The sequence below is a fragment of the Panthera pardus genome, unplaced genomic scaffold, assembly GCF_024362965.1.
Source record: "Panthera pardus isolate Hobbes unplaced genomic scaffold, ASM2436296v1 HiC_scaffold_6, whole genome shotgun sequence".
Classification (NCBI taxonomy): Eukaryota; Metazoa; Chordata; class Mammalia; order Carnivora; family Felidae; genus Panthera; species Panthera pardus.
Window position 1 is genome coordinate 47,963,343 of NW_026526991.1, and position 20,588 is coordinate 47,983,930.

A 20,588-nucleotide genomic window follows, 5' to 3' on the forward strand; every position below is an offset into this window, starting at 1 on the left:
GAGGTCAGGGATAAAAATTTAAATTTGGGGGTCATTGGCATATAGATGGAAGTTTAAGCCATAGGGCTGGATGAGATTGTCTAGAGAGAGGGTAAACAGAGAAGATGAGGAGTCAAGAATGCCACCACTTAGAGGATAAGAAGAGAAGTCAGCAAAGAAGCCACTGAGATTGAGAAGTGGCCATTGGAGGTCTTTGGCAACCTTGACAGAGCAGTTTCAGAGTGATAGGAACAGAGTGAGGAGACTGAAGAAATATATATGCCATACCCTTCAAGTTTGGGCAACACCCCTAAAGCTGTGCTGGCTAGGAGCATATAATGTTCTTAAAGTTTGTTTTGTTTTGTTTTTCTAAACTATGTGGCACACGTAAAATATGCAACCAAAAAATGCTGTGAAGTTTTCATTGCCACCTACATAGCCCATAAATCTTGCAATGCCCTGAAAGAACTCCTAAATAACCAGCATTAATAATTTTATAGGGTAGTTCTCCAAGACATCATGAAGGAATAGCTAATAAAAGCAATTGTAAAAAGGCTAACAAAAATACAAAACATGACTGGGAATAACCTATGCCTGATAAATTTCTCTGTTGTAATACTAACAAAACTACCATGTAAACACATGGGATTGACTTCTATGGTTAAGGCATTCATAGTATAACTAATCCCACAACAAGCAAAATATTTGTGTGGGGTTCTGACAGACTTATTTCACTAGTCACAAAGTGACATTTAATTCAACAACTGTTTTTGTTGAGCAGATGGTAAAGGGAAGGGGCTGTGATCACTGCTGACAGAGACACAAGGATGCGTCATAAGCAGGTCTTGCCTTGAAAAAGCTAGCAAGAACTCTCCTGTCACCAGGCGGCCACTACAATGGGGGCAGGCACTGAGTCTGTCTGGATTGCTATTATAACTCAACACCTAGACATAGAAGGCACTTGTTTTAGTCTGTTCAGGCTGTGATAACAAAATACCAAAATACCAGCTCACTTATAAACAGAAGTTTTTTCACAGTTCTGGAGAATGAGAAGTTCAGAATCACTGAGCTGGCAGATTTGGGGTTTGGTGAGAGCTTCCCGCTTCATAGACAGCTGTCTTGGGCTTGCTGTATCTGCAATTGTCAAAGCGGGTAGGGAGCTTTGTGGGGTCTCTATTATAAGAGCATTAACCACATTCATGAGGGCTCCACTCTCATGACCTAAGTACTTCCCAAAGACCCCATCTCTTGATATCCTCACCTTCTAAGGGGCCCACCCAGGAGCTCCCAGTAATTTATTTTTGCTTTTTTTCCTTTGCCTGAGAAGACCTATCTAGAAAAATGTTGCTGCAGCCAATGTCAGAGAAATTACTACCCATGCTCTCTTCTAGGACTTTTATGGTTTCAGGTCTCACGTTTGTATCCTTAACCCATTTTGAGTTTCTGTGAGATTTTTGACCACATAAGGAGATCCTTTAAAGAGAAAAGAGGGGCACCTGGGTGGCTCAGTCAGTTAAGTGTCTGCCTTCAGCTCAGGTCATGATCTCACCATTCTTGTGTTCCAGCCCTGCATCGGGCTCTCTGCTGTCTGGGTAGAGCCTGCTTAAGGTCCTCTGTCTGCCTCTCTCACTGCCCTTACCCCGCTCATGTGCATGTGTGTGCGTGGTCTCTCGCTCTCAAAAATAAATAAAAACTTGAAAAACCTGTAAACAAAATAATAAAGGGAAAAGAGAAAGGATATATATGCTGAAGAAGGCTCTTAATTGCCCAATCACATGAAGCATACTGCCTTGAGTTCTTATCTAACATTAAGCCAAATATTCTGTAGGGATAATGTGTATCAATGTCCTCGGCTGGGTCCCACAGTGACAACTTGCAGAGAAAGCTGTTTTCTATGAACTAGTACCTACCTCCCCTGTCTGACCTTATCTTCTTGAGAAATGGCAGTTTAGGTTAGGTCACCTGTAAATGTTGGATGAAGATGATCAACCATCCACCTTCAACAATCATGCAAATAGACTATGATATAACACAGGTAGCAGAGCTGAAGCCTCGTTTTCTTCTGACCCATCTGTAAGCACAGAGGTGGACACGGGTAGCCACAAATGGTTTGCCTTCCTACCTACTTTGATGGGGAAACTGAGGCCGGCATCAAGGACACCTGCAGAATTAATTGACAAAATGGAACCTCTGTGGAATCTGTCCTGTCCACCCTCCTCCCAACCATTCAGAGACAGCAAAGCCCTTGGGAGGTGTGAAAAGACTATAAATAGGACAAACTGAGGAAAGAGCCATCTCTCTCTTTCTCTCTCTTCTCCCTCTCTTCAGCTGGTGTCTCAGAAATGTCCCAGGTGTGTGTTCGGAAGAGGGGAGAGAAATGGAACCAGTTTCATGGGTGTGGGACCTGCACAGTCACTAGGGGCTCTTGCTTTCCCCATCTTGAAGTTCTTACCAATCTTTGAACAAGGAACCTCACATCTTCATTTTGCAGTGGGTCCCCCAAATTCTGTTCAGTCCCAGAGGTGGGAGCTGGTAAAAACTAGCTTGCAGGGCAAAGCAAGCTCAGGCCTGACTCCCACCTGGGCCTTACCCTGGTGCTGGTTGACCAGCTTTTGGTCAAGTTCTTTCTCCTCCCAAGTACATCTAATGTTAGATGAGAGGGACCTTGGACTCACTTGGACTCCACTGATGTGGATCTGAGGGAACAGAAGGTAACCGTTCTCTTCAACTGTGACATTTCTTTTTCTTTCTTTTTTTTTTTTTTTAATTTTTAAGAGAGAGACAGAGAGCACGAGTGAGGGAGGGGCGGAGAGAGAAGGAGACACAGAATCCGAAGCAGGCTACAGGCTTTGAGCTGTCAGCACAGAACCCAAGGCAGGGCTCGAACCCACGGACCACAAGATCATGACCTGAGCCAAAGTCGGATGCTTAACTGACCCACCTACCCAGGCACCCCAAGTGATTTTCATTTATAATCTCACAACAATTCTAGAAAGAAAGGATTAGTGTTCTCATTTAACAGATGGGAAAAGGAGGCTCAGAGAGTTTAAGTTGCCTAAGGTCACACAGTTGGAAGTGGTTCCATCAGGTTGTCAGACCTTAAAGTCTAGTTCACAGAAGTAGAACCACCGGAAGTGATAGTGAGGGACTTGTTTTAAGAATTAGACCTTGATCGTGCTCTCTCTCTCTCTCAAAAATAAATAATAAACATTAAAAAATTGTTTTAAAGAATTAGACCTTGAAAGACTAATTATTGGAGCTCATTAAATGGTCTATGTAATGCTATGGCTTCTGCATCTGGTGCTGGGCCTGCAGTCTGCTGGGCAGATAGTTGGGGAAGAGAGTGGGAGAAAGCAAGGACAGCCTGGAGCCCTGTGGGGACCAGCTGGAACCCACACTAGTATCTGCCTGCCTCCAAACCTCCAACATCCATGTGAGGATGATTTCTAGGAGCAGTAGGCACATTTTTCTGGGGTAAACACACCACACCTGGCCCTGGGGTCACAGAGGCTGAAGGCAGAGATTCGGGAGGATCTCAGGAGCTGAGGGCCCAGCTACTGCCAACCCCAACCCGGTGAGTCAGCAGGGGAAGCCACCATGTGCCTGGGTTGCTACTTGGGGGCTGGTACGCTGCCCTGACCCATACAAATCTGCATTCACTCCCTCTCCTAGTTGCTTTACTGTCCACTCCTGAAACTCAATATTTACAACATGAATATAGTACATAACATTGTGTGGTATCTTAATGCCCTCAGTGATTACTTCCATGCCAACCGCATTCTATAATTCTGAAGTGGAGAGGGGGAAGGGGCTTTGCCTAGGTCAGCTGTCTGATCTCATGCCTAGTTATTATAGGACTTCCCAAAAACTGTACTTGGGAGTGGCTGTCCCAGCTGCATTGGCTCTCCCAAAGCAGTGTTCCAAGCTTGCCACTCTCCCTGAATCTCCACGTGCTCACCAACCAGGAACCTATTCAAACCCCATACTTTTGGGGTTTTACACATTCATTACTTTATACATTCATGGTTGATTGAATCACTGCTCATTGGTTATTGATTCAACTTCCAAGCCCCCTCTCTGTTCCTCCAACCAAGGGGGTGGGGACTGAAAGTTCCAACCCTCTAATCTCGTGTTTGGTTCTCCCGGCAACTAGCCCCATCTTTAGGTGTAGTCCCCAAATCACTTCATTAACATAACAAGAGACACCTTTAAACTCTCAGCACTTAGGAATTTCCAAACGTTTTAGGAGCTCTGGGCCCCACTGGGGCTTATCAATAAAAGCACACAAAGAAACAACTATAGCAAGAAGACATTTTGACTATAAATACCAAGAGTTTGTGAGGACTGAGAGAGTGTTTGTTCTGGGCGAGGTGACACTTTTCTGATCTAAATCACTCTCCCGGGAGACCTTGAGGCAATTAGCTACTACCTGGTAAAAGCTACTCTTCTAACAGTGTCGAAAGCTGTGCTGTGGCCTGAGTACCAACTCGTATAAAAGTACACCTCGACTCCATTTAGGGGCGCCTGGTGGCTCAGTCGGTTAAGCGTCCGACTTTGGGTTAGGTCATGATCTCACGGTCCATGGATTCGAGCCCCCCTTCATTGGGCTCTGTGCTGACAGCTCAGAGCCTGGAGCCTGCTTTGAATTCTGTCTCCCTCTCCCCGCCCCTCCCCTGCTTGCACTCGCGCTCTCTCTTTTTCTCTCTCTCTCAAAAGTAAACATTTAAAGGACTTTTTTAGAAAAAGTGTACCTCAACTACATGTGGACTTTATTCCCTTCTTCTCCCCTTGCCTGGACTTATGTGATTAATCTGTAACTGGTTTGGGATATGTTGTGTCTTTGTTAGTTTGTTAAGACACTAACAAAGTTAGTGCTACAGGTTGTGAAATTCCCACAGCAAACCTGTATTCATTGCTGACAAAGACAAACTCAGTCTCTGAGCATAATTTGCTTCCCAAAACAAAACAGCTACCATTATCTCACTATTGTTTCTGATGTGTGTGAAGAAATGTAATAAAAATTACATGAGCATGTAAAATAAAGCATACAATTGTCTCTGCCTGGATCTTCCATTTCTCCTTCGGGTTTCAAGTTACACAGACACACCTTCAAGAAGCCTTCCCTGACCTGCACTCAGGCCCACCCCAACCCAATTAGCACCTTCTGTTAGTCTGTGTCACAACATCCTGTAATTTCCTGGTTTGTAATGCATATCAAAAGAGTCATTGAGTGGTTGTTTATCACGGAGTCTTCCCCAATAGAATATGCACTCTATTAAAGTGAAGGCTGTTTCTCCTTTCCATCGTGGCGTTTGCAGTGCTTAGCATATTGCTAAATGTTCAATCAGTTAATTACTGACACACTGAATGAATCAATTAATCACGAGAAGACAAGAGGGTTGTTTTGAAAGTTGTCTAACTATATTTATAATTTGATTTTGTGGAGTCCATTGTTGAGTGGACAAGATTTAGGCTGTTTTCAAAAGAAACACCGAAAAGTAAAGGATTAGATGGTGGTGTCTAAATATGGTGTCTCTTCTGATGAGGCCCCTAAATGTGGGGTGGAAGCTGGTGTTGGGTGGTGAAAAGAATTCTTGTGAGGCAGAACAAAGGGGCTAGAAGCTTATTGAATACACCTCAAGGGAGCAGCGGGCAGGACTCAAGAGAGGCTGTCTGCTATAAGGCCGTGGGTGGGGGCTGTTTTTAAAGGGGGAAGGTGAGGAAGTGTGGCAATGTACGAAATTTTCCCTTTTTTTGTTAACTGTGCCTGGTTATAAATAGCCCATTTGTTAGTTAGGCCCTTCAGATATTTTGAGGTGTGTTGCCTGAAGGGCCTGTGTTCAGCCAAGGGGTTGAGGTCACTTTGGGCTCTTCTGCCTTGATCAATTTCCCTTGCTCAAGCCTATTGTCTAAAAGTGGCCTCTATTGCTTCTTGGCCTTTTGGCTAAGATCAAATGTAGTATCTGTTCTTATCAGTTTAAAAGAGGCCACTACATAGATGAAACTCACAAGTTTCACTATATTCAAATAGTCTCTTCTTTGTCATTCTAGTATATATACATCTTTTTTTTTCCTTTCTTTCTCCTCACCCCCACCCCATTTCTTTTCATGGCAGGTATGGGATATTAAAAAAGTTGGGGGGGGGGGTTGTTTCTCAAATATACAGGTATTTTATTTTATTTTATTCTATTTTATTTTAATTTTTAAGCTTATTTATTTAGAGAGAAAGAGCAGGGGAGAGGCAGAGAGAGAGGGGGGGAGAGAAAGGATCCCAAGCAGGCAGCTCTGTCAGCACAGAGCCCAACGCGGGCCTCGAACCCATAAACCATGAGATCATGACCTGAGCCAAAGTCAGGAGTCAGACACTTAACCGACTGAGCCACTCAAGTGTCCCACAAATATACAGGTTTAAAAAAAAAAAAATAGTTAAAGTATAGCTATTTCTTAACATTTAATACAAGTAGAGAAGTTAGAATTCAGTGATTACACTGTTTCCTGAGAGATAAGAGTATATTTATCATCTGCCCTTTTATCAGATGGTTTGATACTACACAATCTAATGACCAATTAAATGCTAAATGTTACCATCTTGGCTTTGGAAATTTGCCTTATATTAAACCCGGGAAGCTTTCTCTCAAATCTATCATATACATGGAGTATAGCAGGAAAAGTGAGTATGACTTTAATATTCAAAGACCATGCTTTTAAGAGAAAAAGTCACTGTCCCAACAACTGCTCCCAGACAGTAAATTATCACAATTGATAAAGATCTATTCCACTGTTGGCAGTATGTTGGAAGAAGCTGGTATGTAGAAATAAAAGAGAAACAGAAACATATACTAGGCCTTGTGTTCCTTCCTGTTTTGGTCATTTTCACCAGGTGGTAATAATAATGACAGCAGTTTTAGTTTGGGGCTTATAAAGCATTTACAATATGCCACTGTTGGTTATAAGCGCTTAGCTTATAGTAACTCATTTAATATATGCAATCCTGTGAATTCCCTATAACCCTGTAAGATCAATACCATGATTAGCCTCATCTTATAGATAAGGATGTGAAAACAGAAGTTAAGTAACATGCTCAAGGCCACATAGCAAGTGATAAACGTAGGGTTTAAATTTGAGCAGTCTGGCTCCACAGACATAGCTTTTAGTAATTTACTATGTTGCTTATTATGTATAATATATTGATATTATATCCTTTCTAGAGTAACATTTATAAATCAGCAAGCATGTACTAAGCACCGACCTAGATGCCATGGAGGAAACAAAAAAATATAACATGATTCTTCACTCACTCTAGAGGTATCTTTCTGAAATAAATTAAATTTCATACTTGTCTAGATTTTTCCTGACAGTGGTTCTCAAGTGGTATGTTAGGACATACTGGAGTGTTGGCTCAAACTTTGATCTGATTAAAGTGTAATTCTGCTTCACTGTCAGTAGATTTAGAAAATGTTGAGCAACGGGGCACCTGGGTGGCTCAGTCGGTTAAGGGTCTGACTTTGGCTCAGGTCACGATCTCACAGTTTGTGAGTTCGAGCCCCACGTCGGGTTCTGTGCTGACTGCTCAGAGCCTGGAGCCTGTTTCAGATTCTGTGTCTCCCTGTCTCTCTGACCCTCCCCCGTTCATGCTCTGTCTCTCTCTGTCTCAAAAATAAATAAACGTTAAAAAAAAAAAATTAAAAAAAAAAAAAAAAAGAAAATGTTGAGCAAGGAAGGTCATGCTATGTAGTGTAGAATGTGGCCAAAACCACCAAGAAGAAGATGTAAGAGTCAGAAAGTAATATTGAATTGGCTCCCAAGAAAGATCACAGGTTTCTGAGAACACATGATGCTCTCTACTGGAGAATTTGACTCTTACAGAATGTAAGCTACATGAGGGCAAGGATTTGGCCTGTCTTGTTCACAGTTGTGATCCCTAGGCAATGTCCCAGTGCCTAGCACAGAGTAAGCAATAAATATTTCATAAAGGAATGAATGGATGAAAGGAAGAAACCAAGAGAGTGGGGCAGAGCTGCAAATGGGCTTACTCCCACAGTGATACATGAAAAAATGTGATAATGGCAGATGCCTTTACATTACAGTCATGCTATATATTGTCATACTCTTCCAGGAACTATGCTGTGCTTTTTAGTGATTTTAATAGTATTTTTCAATCCTTTCATTTCCGTTTTTTTTTAATGTTTATTTATTTATTCTGAGAGGAAACATGCATTAAGTGGGGGAAGAGCAGAGAGAGAGGGAGAGAGAGAATCCCAAGCAGGCTTCACACTGTCAGCACAGAGCATAATGCGGGGCTTGATTTCACAAACCGCGAGATCATGACCTGAGCCGAAACCAAGAGTTGGGTGCTTAATCAACTTAGCCACCCAGGTGCCCTCAATCCTTTTATTTCTGTGTGCCATCAAGAATTCTAGGATTTAGAATTTTATCATAAATTCTTTATGAATCTCCTAAAGGAATGCTAACATATTTATAGTTGCACATCCAAGATAAGAGAACTACTTTGCTTGGATTTTGATAGATACTATAGGTAGTATCTTATATAGATAGCTATATACATAGCATATAGAAAACACAATCACCATTCCTACAGAAATGCTTATTAACAAGATGTGCAATTCTAAAAAAAAGTGGGGGGGGGGGACAAAACAAAAATATGTACAACACAGACTATAGAATTCTTGTTTTAAACAGGATGCTTGAGTTAAGCTGTGTTCTTTAAATTTCTGGGTCCCACTGTTTAGATATCACTCCTTGCTAGTCTAGAGGAAGGATCAAATCTTGGACTTCAATGGAAACCATCTAGCCTTTCACTAACAACTTCCATACCCTTGGCTAAAAATAATAATCTTTTATTATTTCTACTTTCAATCATAATGTTATTTCTTCTTTTGTGTTTATCAAGTACTAACAAATCCAATTTTGGTGGAGAGATAGATCTGATTCGGGGGAGCTACTTTGCAAGAGGTAGGTGTCGTGTGGAGAGGTACCAGAAGAGTCAGACGTCATATAAATACCCAATCCTTCTTAGATATATTGGAAGCAGCGGGCAGTGGAAAGAATCAGTGAGTGACATGAGTATAAGACATCATTTTACATGAGAAGTTTCAAGAAAATTTGTCTTTTTGAAGGCAATTTTTAGAGCAGCTTTCAGTTTACGATAAAAATGAGAAGGAGGTACAGAGATTTCCCATATACAGGTAACCCCTGCTTTTCAAAAATTTGTATCATAGCACTTTGCTTTTACAAAAGCCTTACATTAGTATGGTTCCGATTTTTACTTTTTCAGAAAAAGGTGAAAAGTAAAATTAGCCTTCAGTGTTTGCTTCGCAGCAAGCCATTATAGAGACAGGGTGCACCTCAAGCAGCAAGAGTGACCCCACCAAACTCACTGCATTCAGCATCTCTGCATCAAGGCTCTGTAGCTTTAAACTGTGTCTGTGAGCATCTATGCTTTATCTTGATTTATTTTGTGCATCCAGTAACAATATGTGTCCTAAGATATCAGAAAAGAGAGGTTATCTTTTGGGACTGAGAATGCTAAAAAAAATCTTCCACTTAAGTTAACGGTAATTGTGTCTTGGCTTTATGCCATTTAGACTTATGGAAGTTCTCTTAAGAAATCCATACTCCCTACCCCTTCGTAGGCATAGCCTCTCACATTATTAGCATCACTCACTAAAATGGGACATTTTTCATCAACGCTGAACCCATGTTGACCCATCATAATCACCCCAAGCCCATAGTTTATCTTAGGGTTCACTTATGTTGTTGTACATTCTGTGACTATGGCCAAATGTATAATGACATATATCTATCACCATCACTGCCCTAAAAATCCTCTGTGCTCTGCCCATTCACAACCTTCCCATCTGGGCAACTAGTGATCTTTTTATTGTCCCCATAGTTTTGCCTTTTCCAGAATGTCATGCAGTTGGACTCATATAGTATGTAGTCTTTTCAGATTGGCTTCTTTTTCTTAGTAATATGCACTTAAGGTTCATCCATATCTTATCATGGTTTAATACCTCATCTCTTTTTAGCAGTGTATATCATTCCATTGCTGGATTGTACCACCATCTATTTATCCATTCATTACTGAAGGACGTCTCAGTGGTTGTCAAGTTCGACAATTATGAACAAAACTTTTGTAAACATCCTAGGGCAGGTTTTTGTGTGGACATAAATTCTCATCTCATTTGGGTAAGTATTAAGGAGCAGGATTGCTGGATTGTATGGTAAGAATTTGTTTAGTTTTGTAGGAAACTGCCAAACTGTCTTCCAAAGTGGCTCTACCATTTTGCATTTCCATCAGCAGTTCCTGTTGTTCCACAGCATTTGGTGTTTCACCAGCATTTGGTGTTTCAGAGTTTCAGATGTTGGCTATTCTGATAGGTGTATAGTGGTATCTTATTGTTATTTTCATTTTCATTTCCCTGATGACATATGATGGGGGAACATCTTTTCATACACTTATTTGCCATCTGTAGATCTTCTTTGGAGAAGTGTCTCTTAAGGTCTTTGGCCCATTGTTCAATTGCTCCATTTTCTTGTTGTTGAGTTTTAGGAGTTCTTTGTATGTTTTGGGTAACAGTCCTTTATCGGATGTGTATTTGCAAATAATTTCTTTCAACCTGTGGCTTGTCTTCTAGTTCTCTTGATATCATCTTTTTGCCAAATAAAAGTTTTTCATTTTAATTAAGTCCACCTTTTCTTTTTTCTTTCTTTTTTTTTTTTTTTTTCATGATTCCTGTCTTTGGTGTCGTATCTCAAAAGGTATCACCACACCTAAGATCATCTAGGCTTTCTTCTATGTTATCTTCTAGGAGGTTTATAGACTTGTAAGTGTTACATTTAGGTTTATGACCCATTTTGAATGAATTTTTGTAAAGGGTGTAAGGTGTCCAGATCCATGTTTTTTAAAGACAGTTTTATATCTCCTTCCCAATTGTATGCCTTTGCTTTTTTTTCCCCCCCTTCTTATTGCATTAGCAAGGACTTCTAGTATAATGTTGAAAATGAGTAGTGGGAGGGGATATCCTTGCCTTGTTCCTCATCTTAGTAAAAACGCTTTGAGTTTCTCACCATTGAGAATGATGTGTTATAGGCTTTTTTGTAGATAGTCTTTTTCAAGTTGAGAAACTATTCCTAGTTTACTCAAACTTTTTATCGTGAATAGGTGTTGGATTTTGTCAAATGCTTTTTCTGCATCTATTGATAGGATCATGTGGTTTTTCTTTTTTTAGTCCCTTGATGTGATGGATTACATTAATTGATTTTTGAATGTTCAATTGGGCTTGCCTAACACAACTAGGCTTGCCTAACAAGGATAAATCTTATTGATCATGACATATAATTCTTTTCACACTTCTTTGGATTTGATCTAATATTTTGTTGAGTATTTCTGCATCTATATTCATGAAAGAGATTGACCTATAGTGTTCTTTCAACGTCTTTATCTGATTTTAGTATTAGAGTAATGCTAACCTCATAGAATGAGTTAGGAAGTGTTCCCTCTGCTTCTATCCTCTGAAAGAGTTTGTAGAGAACTGGTATAATTTCTTCTTTAAATGTTTGGTAGAATTCATGGCTAAACCCACTTGGGCCCACTTACTATTTTGGAAGGTTATTAATTATGAATTTGATTTCTTTAATAGACACAAGCTAAAAATTGTCTTTAAAAAAAGAAATTAAGGTATTTGCTTATAGAAAGTTAGTAAGATTCTAATAATTTCTGTTTTGTAAAGAAGACAGCACCAAAGGTTATAGGTTATTGTACTATATGACATTAATCAGATTTATATTTAATTTAGCAGTAATTTAGAATGACTTCAGTATTTTTTTATACTGATGTATACACATTATTTCTCTTATCTTCTTTTAAGTGTATTTATTTTGAGAGAGAGGAGAGAAGGAGTGGAGGAGGGGCAGAGAGAGAGAGAATCCCAAGCAAGCCCCCTCTGCTAGTGTGGAGCCCAATGCTGGGCCTGATCCCAGGAACCATGAGATCACGGTGTGAGCCAAAATCAAGAGGCAGACGCTTAACCAAGGAGCCACTCAGATGTCCTTCTCTTACCTTTCTTTAAATCAGCTTTGTTTACTGCTGGTTTTCTCAATAGTGAGTTAAAAACTTGACTTGTGTCTAACTGTATTTGTATGAGAATTATTTTTTAACATTTTGAAATTATACTTTTGGCATTTTCTAGGAATACAACTTGGCCGCATATTTACACATCTTAAAAATGTACATGCTCTTTTACCTAGCAATTGCTTATCTAAGTATTGACCCTAAGAAGATAAGGATGTGCTCAAAGATTTAGCTCTAAGAATGTTTTTGAGTGTGCTTTATATAATAGTGAAATAGAAACAACTATGCAACATTAGAGGACCGCTTGATACCTAAATTTATTTTAAGAATGGTTTTTTCTGGGTGAGTAGAACTTGTAGGTTTCAAAATTTTCTTTTATGTTGTTCATATTTTCTTATGAAACTTTTGAAAGAAGAAAAAAAGAAAGCTTAAAGATCACAAAGTCTAGTTACACTTCTCTTCTCATTCTTGTTGACCTCAGTTGAGGTATTTAGCCCCTAGCTATAGTTTTTCTGTTCCAATTCCTGCCACTAACCCAGGGGACTTCAGCGTCTTTGAACAACACTGATCTACCATCCCTGCTTTTCAATTCCTTCATATCCCATTTCCAGTGCCTTCTTCAGTTCTGTAATTTAGTCCAAAGAAATCTTTTTTTTTAATATTTTTAAATGTTTATTTATTTTTGAAAGAGAGAGACAGAGTGTAAGCAGGGGAGGGGCAGAGAGAAGAGGGAAACACAGTATCCGAAGCAGGCTCCAGGCTCCTAGCTGGGGCTCCAACCGACAAACCATGTGTGAGATCATGACCTGAGCGAAAGTTGGATGCTTAACCGACTGAGCCACCTAGGTGCCCACAGTCCAAAGAAATTTTAAATACTGTGTTCATTCAGAACTATTCACCTCTGATGTTCCTGTGTTTCTTGCTCTGGTCTGCTTTTAGATAAAAATGTCTTGTTTTTCTGATTAAAAGAAGTAACACATGTTTGCTAGAAAATTCTTTCAGAAAATACAAAGATGCAAAAGAGAGAATCAAAACACTGCAATCCAGGGCATACCACACGGCATTTTTGTAACCTTTTCAACTTTTTGTTAGGAATAGTTTTTTTGTTTATTTTCTGAGATGGGATCTTACTATACATTTTGCTTTTATAATCTGATTTTTGCCACTCAGTGATTTATCTTCACATGTCAATAAACACAGATCTACATCACCATTATTATGGCTGAAAAATAATTTATATTATGACTATAATATTCTTTATCTAGGCCAGGGTGTCACAACCTCAGCACTATTGACATTTGAGCCAGATAATTTATTGAAGGCGTTGTACCGTGCATCATAGGATGTTTTACAGCATCCCTGCCCTCTACTCGCTAGATGCCAGTAGGACTAGCCCCCTAGTCATGATGGTCAAAGATGTTTCCAGCTATTGCCAAATGCCTTCTGTGGGCAATATTGCTGCAGTTGAGAACTACTAATATAATCAATCTGCTATGATTTGACATTTACATTTATCTACTTTTTCATAATTAAAAACAGTGGTGCTAATAAAGATCCTAACATATATAAACTCAGCACTTCTTCGAATTACCTGTATAGCTTACATTCCTAGAAAGGAAGAACATACTTTTTTTTTTAGTTTATTTATTTATTTTTTACTTTTTTAAAATATATATTTTTTAATCTTTATTTTTGAGAGAGAGAGAGAGAGAGACAGAGCTCAAGCAGAGGAGAGGCAGAGAGAGAGGGAGACACAGAATCTGAAGCAGACTTCAGGCTGTCAGCACAGAGCCTGACGCAGGGCTCGAACTCACAAACTGCGAGATCATGACCGGAGTCGAGGTGGGACACTCAACCCATTGAGCCACCTAGGCGCCCCTATTTTTTTATGTTTTAGACAGAGGGAGAGAGCAAGTACACAATCAGGGGAGGGGAAGAGAGAGGGAAAGAGAGAGTCCCAATCACGTTCTGTGCTATCAGCACAGAGCCCAACATGGGGCTTGAACTCACGAACTGGGAACTCAGGACTTGTGCCGAAATCAAGAGTCGGACAGACACCTAACCGACTGAGCCACCTAGGCATCCCAGGAATAACATATTTTAATGTTGATGTCTATTGCCAGATAGTCCTCCAGAAGGGTTGTATCAATTTATAGTACCATTTAAACAGCAAAAATGACATTTCCTCAGATTTTGTCCAAGAACTATTAATCTTTTAACTCTTTGTTAGTGATGGGACACCTGGAGGGCTCAGTCAGTTAAGCAGCCGACTCTTGATTTACGCTCAGGTCATGAACTCACGGTCGTGAGTTCAAGCCCTGCATCAGGCTTTGTGCTCACAGCACAGAGCCTGCTTCAGATCCTCTGCCTCCCTCTTTCTTCCCCTACCCCGCTCACACTCTCTCTCTCCCATTCTCTCTTTCTCAAAAATAAATAAACATTAAATCTTAGTGAAAAGTAAAACATAATACTACTTTGCCCTTTTAATTTATAAATTACTTGATTTGCTAAGCAGGTTAGTAACTTTCACTATGTTTATTGGCCGTTTGTATTACTGCTTTTGTGAGCTGCAAATTAAATGTCTTTTGTCCACTCTTGATTTTGTAAGAGCTAGTAATTATTTCTTCCAGTTTGTAATTTTTCTGGTAACATTATGTGAGTTTTCCTTTACAGAAAGTATACATTTTTTATGTCATCAAATTATCAGTCTTTTTATTGTGGTTTTACTGTTAGTGATGTCATGCTTAGAAAGATCACCTCTGGGGGCACCTGGGTGGCTCAGTCAGTTGAGCGACCGATTCTTGATTTCGGCTCAGGTCTTGACCTTGTGGTTCTCGAGATCGAGCCCTCGGGGTGGAGGGGGCACTACGCTGACAGCACAGAGCCTGCTTGGGATTCTCTCCTCTCTCTGCCCGTCCTCCTGTTTCATGAGTTGGAGACCCATATAGGGCTCCCCGTTGGCTGCTCAGAGCCCGCTTGGGATTCTCTCTCTCCCTCTCTCTCTCTGCCCCTCCCCTGCTCATGCTGTCTCTGTCTCTCTCAAAAATAAATAAACTTAAAAAAAATCCACTCAAAACCCCAACAATGTCGTATTAAGATTTTCCAACTCTTAGAAATCTGGTTTCTTTTTTTTGTTTTTTGTTTGTTTTTTGAGGGAGGGAGATCACACCCTCAGACACATACATGGGGGAGGGGCAGAGAGAATCCCAAGTAGGTTCCACTCCCAGTGATGAGCCAGAGGAGGGGTCCATCCCACAACTGTGAGATCATGACCTGAGCCGAAATCAAGAGTCAGGGGTTTAACAGACTGAGCCCCCCAGGTGCCCCAGAGTCTATTTAAAGATTTAAGAATCAAACTAGATTACCGAATACACACCTCACAGTTCTTATAATGCGCCTGCCAACTTCAGTTAGGTAGGTATAAATATTATTTCCATTTTACAGACCGGGAAACTAAGGCACAGTGGGTTGACACAACCTCTGAGAGTCAGAGCAAGTGATTGGGACCCAAATTGTGCGCTGGCTTACAGTCTTAGGTTTTGCGTGTCTCCGCCCTGCGGCCTGGGAATCACAGGAGGCCTCATTGTTCCTAAGAGCCCGATTCTACAATAGTATCTCTATCTGCAACAAAGAAGAGGCAGGCAAATCAATGCCGGTTTTCAGTTCCTGACCGCATATTTGATTCACTCAAGGCACTTTTAGAAAATATCCTTTCCAGGGCCTTTCCGAGAGAAATTCTGTCCAATTAGTCTTGAGTGAGGCACTACTATTAGTTAAAGAGGTTTAACACATTAGTTAAAGGTAGTTTAACACATCTGTTAAAGAGGAACGTTATTCCCAACTCAGTGGTTTTCAAGCTTTTTGTATTCACTGGACCCCTGACACCAATCTCCAATTACTTTCAAAGGTAATGTGTGGCAGGTGTGTGAGGTCTTTGCCCACACCACGAACCACCTGTCGGTTTTGGTGAACTCTTTGTTATCCCTAGTGCAAATGTAGACCACCCTGTTCTTCCAGAGAGAAGCATTTTAGGAAGAGGGGACTGAACTTGGCCTAGGGAGTAATGGTGAAGGGAGTGGTGGATTTACAAATAATGGCTTTGCTTCCTTCCACGTGATGTCCAGTTGTAAATTTCACGTAATCAATCTCCTCCACCAAAAAACTTGTCGGAAATTTTCTTGTACTCTACACTTGGCAGTTTAAAACTTGTACACACCTGCGTTCTTCTGTCTTCAATTCCCACGCATCCCTCAGTCCTCAAAGCTATGGCACAGCTGTGAGCGCGGCCCCCTAGGGCTCACGCAGTAGAGGCCGGTAAGAGCCACGTGGAGCTCTGGCCACATCCCTTGGGCCACGGGCCCAGCTCTTAAGGGCTGCAACTCACAGCAGCAGGAGGCAGCCAACCGCCCGCGTGCCCCTCGTTGGAGCCGTGGCCCAGGAGAGGACACGCTTCCAATCCAGGACGCTGGTAAAACCTGGGACCGCGACAGGCGACTTGGCTTTTCGCCGCGCTCCACCGCCCACCGGCACGTGCCGACGCAGCCCCGGAACCCCGAAGCGCGCCAGCCCCGGTTTGCCCAGGTGCGAAGGGCGCTGAGCCTCCCGGGCCGCGCCTCTCGGCCCCGCCCAGGAGGGACCCGCGCGGCTTCTGAGTGGGCCGGCGGGACGTCAGTCAGGCCTCGGGGGCGGGGCCCGGGTTGCGCCCGTCCCCCGGCCGGCTATAATGTCTGGCTCCGAGTGCCTGTCGGCGGCGGGTGGAGGTGTGCGCCTGGGCAGGGGTGAGGTTCAGGGCGTGCGGAGCCCCGCGCAGCTGCCGGCCGGCCGGCGACGACTCCGGAAGGAGAGGGAGAGAAGGAGAGGGAGGGGCGGGAGGCGGCGGCGGCGGGATGGAGGGCACTCGGGGCTGCCCGTGCTCAGTTTGCACCAACTCCCGAAGGTGCTGCTTCCAACTTTTACCTCCTTGGAAGCCGGGAGCCGTAGTGTCAGGAGCCTTGACATTAAGCGTGCTGATCCGAGCTAGTGACGCCCACAACCTCTCCCCCTCACCCCCCCCCCCCCCCCCTTTTAATCTGTTCTCAGCTTTGTTATTTTTATTCGTCTCTAGAAAATGGACTTCGCCCGCCTCTGGCTGGGGCTGCTGCTGCCTTCGGTAGCTGCGCTGGATTTCGGCTACCACCACCAGAAGGGGATGGAAGAGTTTTTGAAGAATGTGGCCCAAAACTACAGTTCTATCACTCGCTTACACAGTATTGGGAAATCTGTGAAAGGTAGGGTCCATCTCGTGCGCTTTCCCAAACTCCCGGTCCTCGCTTTCATTCATTAAATCTGCCTTAGCTTCCTGTCCCCTTGCCCTGAAGCTGCTCAGGGGAGCTCCAAGCGGGTAGACCGGTGCCTTGCGTGTTGGTCGTTTTCTGCTTTCGTGTGTTGTGTTGTCTTGTGTTATTTTGTCAACGCAGTAGTAGGAAGACCTGAATTTTACCAAACGTCTCTGCTGTCATTCAGTGTCATTGCGTCCTACGCGTTAACGGCGTTCTTTTTGCGCTCTTGCGCTGGTTGCTTGGGATGTGTATTTTTTTTTTTTTTCTTGGTAGATAAACTTCTGTCAGGAAAGTCTCCGTTTAGCCATCGCGGCTTTCCCTTTTTGTTGGCTTCTTTAAATATGATTTGGACTGTTAGTATCATTTTTTTTTCCAGTCTCTTTTAAGCTAACCTAATTTCTGTTGGTGAGATTTCTGTCATTCGTAATTAGCCCTGTGACTTAAAATGATGCAGAAATATCATTTCTGTAAGTTTCTTTTAATGTTAAAAGTAGGTAAGATTTGTGTCATGTGTAATTAGCCCAATGGCTTAAAGTTATGCAAAAAAAAAAAAAAAAGGCTCTGACACCGATCAGAGACTGTTTTAAAATTACCCATTTGAATAAAACGATTGCTGGTTAATAAACGTTAGCAATGATTGGGACAGGCATTTTCACGATTATCATTTAATTAATTTAGAAACTATATTAAATATAAATATATAACTACATATTAAACCTCATTTTTATAGACAGGAAATTTAAATCAGAGATATTATTTTGCTCAAGGTCACCAGGTGGTAGATTTTATAACCAGGATTGGCATTCAGATTGTTCTACTTAAAGGCTTAGATATTTTGGGGAGAAGGCAAATACTTTTAACAAACATTATTTCTTAATCTTTTTATTTTGGTACCCCTAAAGAGATTACCTGAAAGTTTAATGCTTAAATAAAAAGTTTTGTCAAGTGTATGCAGTTTGGATCTCCACTCTTTACAAGGTGTGTTGAAACTCTACCTAGATTTTAGCTCTGAGCTTTTGAGCCAAGGAGTGTCTTTTAATTACCATATTTTCAATCATTTAAAAAAAAAAAAAAGTCATGGTTTTTATTTTTTTATTTTTATTTTTTTTAAATTTTTTTTTCAACGTTTTTTATTTATTTTTGGGACAGAGAGAGACAGAGCATGAACGGGGGAGGGGCAGAGAGAGAGGGAGACACAGAATCGGAAACAGGGTCCAGGCTCCGAGCCATCAGCCCAGAGCCCGACGCGGGGCTCGAACTCACGGACCGCGAGATCGTGACCTGGCTGAAGTCGGACGCTTAACCGACTGCGCCACCCAGGCGCCCCAATGGTTTTTATATTAAAGAAGACATGGTATACAAATTTACTTATCCGCAATGCAAAATAAAGATCCTGGGTCATGTGCGTAATGGTACCTTTGTTTTCAAACAACATTGCCAAAGAGTTGGTGCCAGGATTACTCTATATTGCTCTATAATCCAAAATTACAGATGTTGGATGTGTGAGAAATCGTATCTTGAATCAGCATACGTACTCAGCCTTTTGAAATCCTTTTCCCTTAGGGCTAGAGAAAAGAGCAGTTTTAAAAGATCTAAGAATACTCATTATATTAATAAAGCAAATACAGAACCTAACTATCTTGAGTTATTGTTCAGTCATCACTTAAACCACAAGGTGATGAGAGTGTTAATTAATTCTAAGTACTAAGTGATTTGGCAGGTTTTTATGTTTTTGAGCACAAAGTGCTTTGAAGGAAAATTGGGGAATCTCCTTAACGTGAACCAGCTCTTCTGATCATTTCACATGGTATCAGACCACAGTAACAGTGAAAGCCAGGAGGCTTAATTTTACTTTGTATGCACCCTTGTGGCTAAAGGACTGAGAAGTTATCATGTAAAAATAAAATCTGACACTAGTGTTCACATGTGTTGAACATAGTGTTGTGAATAATAACTCAGATTAGGAAAAAGCTTGCAAGTGGTGGGTTACAACTCTACACTGTATCACTGCCTGTTGTCATGAACGTTGAACACCAGCGCTCCTTTCTTGGTACTCTTTTCACTAGACTAGGCAATTTTCCCAGCTGTCTGCCCTCTGGTGTAGGATAAACTTTGCTTTGCAAACGGCATTTACAGTATGTGCTATTTGTTTATTTATTTAGAACATGGGCAGCCTACCTAGGAGAGAAAGTAGCATTCCTACCTGGTCAAATACATTTTCAGTTTTTGTAAATGCACATCACATCTATTTTGTTGTAATCATGGATTCTATTCTGCTTTTTTCCTCAATTCACATTATCTCATTCCATATTTCTATGAATTGACAAGGTCTACGGATGTAAATTGGTTATTATATAGTATTTCATCCTCTTGGTTATGAGTTTTCTTAGTCCTTCACCTCTTTAAAAGGATTGATGCCATGATGATTACCTTCCATTATAGTTGGTGATTTTTTTTTTCAATTTTTTATTTTGAAATGTTTGAAACCCACACAAAAGTTGAGCACACATCTACCCTTCACCCCGCATTCAGCCATAGTGGACTGACCATATTTCAGTTGAGCTTTTGGAGGAAACCCCATTACCTAATGACCTAGTAAAATCTTAAGTGAAACAAGAGAAGCAACTCAAAACACTGACAATGGACTTGAGGAAAATTCGGAAAGGTACAATATTCACTGGTTTATTCATTCATTCCTCCATTTAGTTAAGCCAACCTACTACCATCACCCCCTCCCCCCCCCCTTTTTTTTTCACTCCTAACCCCCTCTGTCTTAATATGATGCTGGCACATATTCAGTAATTTATGTTTGTTTAGTGAATTGAATGTTTGCTGAGTGAAAGTTGTCTGAAGCAAGCAAAGCTGTGTGCCACTCACAGCCTGCCATTAGGTAGCCCCTTTTAAAGGTCAAATGTATTTATTGTGGATTTCCCCAATGAGCCTTTCCATACCCCCCAAAATTAGTTCTAGAATCTTTCTGCCCTCTCTGTCTCTCTGTCTGTCTCTCTGTCTCTCTGTCTCTCTGTCTCTCTGTCTCTCTGTCTCTCTGTCTCTCTGTCTCTCTCTCTCTCTCTGTCTCTCTCTCTTTCTCTCTCTCTCTCTCTCTCTCTCTTTCTCTCTCTCTCTCTTTCCTCTTCTTTCTCTCTCTCTTTCTCTCTCTCTCTTTCTCTCTCTTTCTCTCTCTTTCTCTCTCTCTC

At 41.4% G+C, this 20,588-nt stretch overlaps 1 protein-coding gene, 1 long non-coding RNA gene and 1 pseudogene across 8 annotated transcripts in view; 2 read left to right on the top strand and 1 right to left on the bottom strand.

Annotated features, from left to right (window-relative positions):
- Positions 1-988: 988 nt before the first annotated feature.
- Positions 989-16,324, bottom strand: LOC109270487 (uncharacterized). The gene is made up of 3 exons (XR_002081557.2): positions 16,290-16,324; positions 15,602-15,694; positions 989-1,113 (listed from the first exon to the last, which is right to left on the bottom strand). It is a non-coding gene; the product is annotated as an uncharacterized LOC109270487 (long non-coding RNA).
- LOC128775229 (U2 spliceosomal RNA) lies at positions 5,904-6,030 on the top strand (annotated as a pseudogene).
- Positions 16,325-16,736: 412 nt separating the features above from the next.
- CPM (carboxypeptidase M) overlaps positions 16,737-20,588 on the top strand; it is a 77,515-nt gene continuing 73,663 nt past the window's right edge. Inside the window, exons 1-2 of one of the 7 annotated variants that reach the window (XM_019455055.2) lie at positions 16,737-16,833; positions 17,178-17,340. In XM_019455055.2, the coding sequence (XP_019310600.1) occupies positions 17,181-17,340 (160 nt within the window). In that variant the 5' untranslated portion in view covers positions 16,737-16,833; positions 17,178-17,180. Of the gene's footprint in view, positions 16,852-16,950; positions 17,010-17,177; positions 17,341-20,588 lie in introns of those variants that run through there. The other 6 variants (XM_053895636.1, XM_019455054.2, XM_053895635.1 and 3 more) reach the window with 6 other exon arrangements.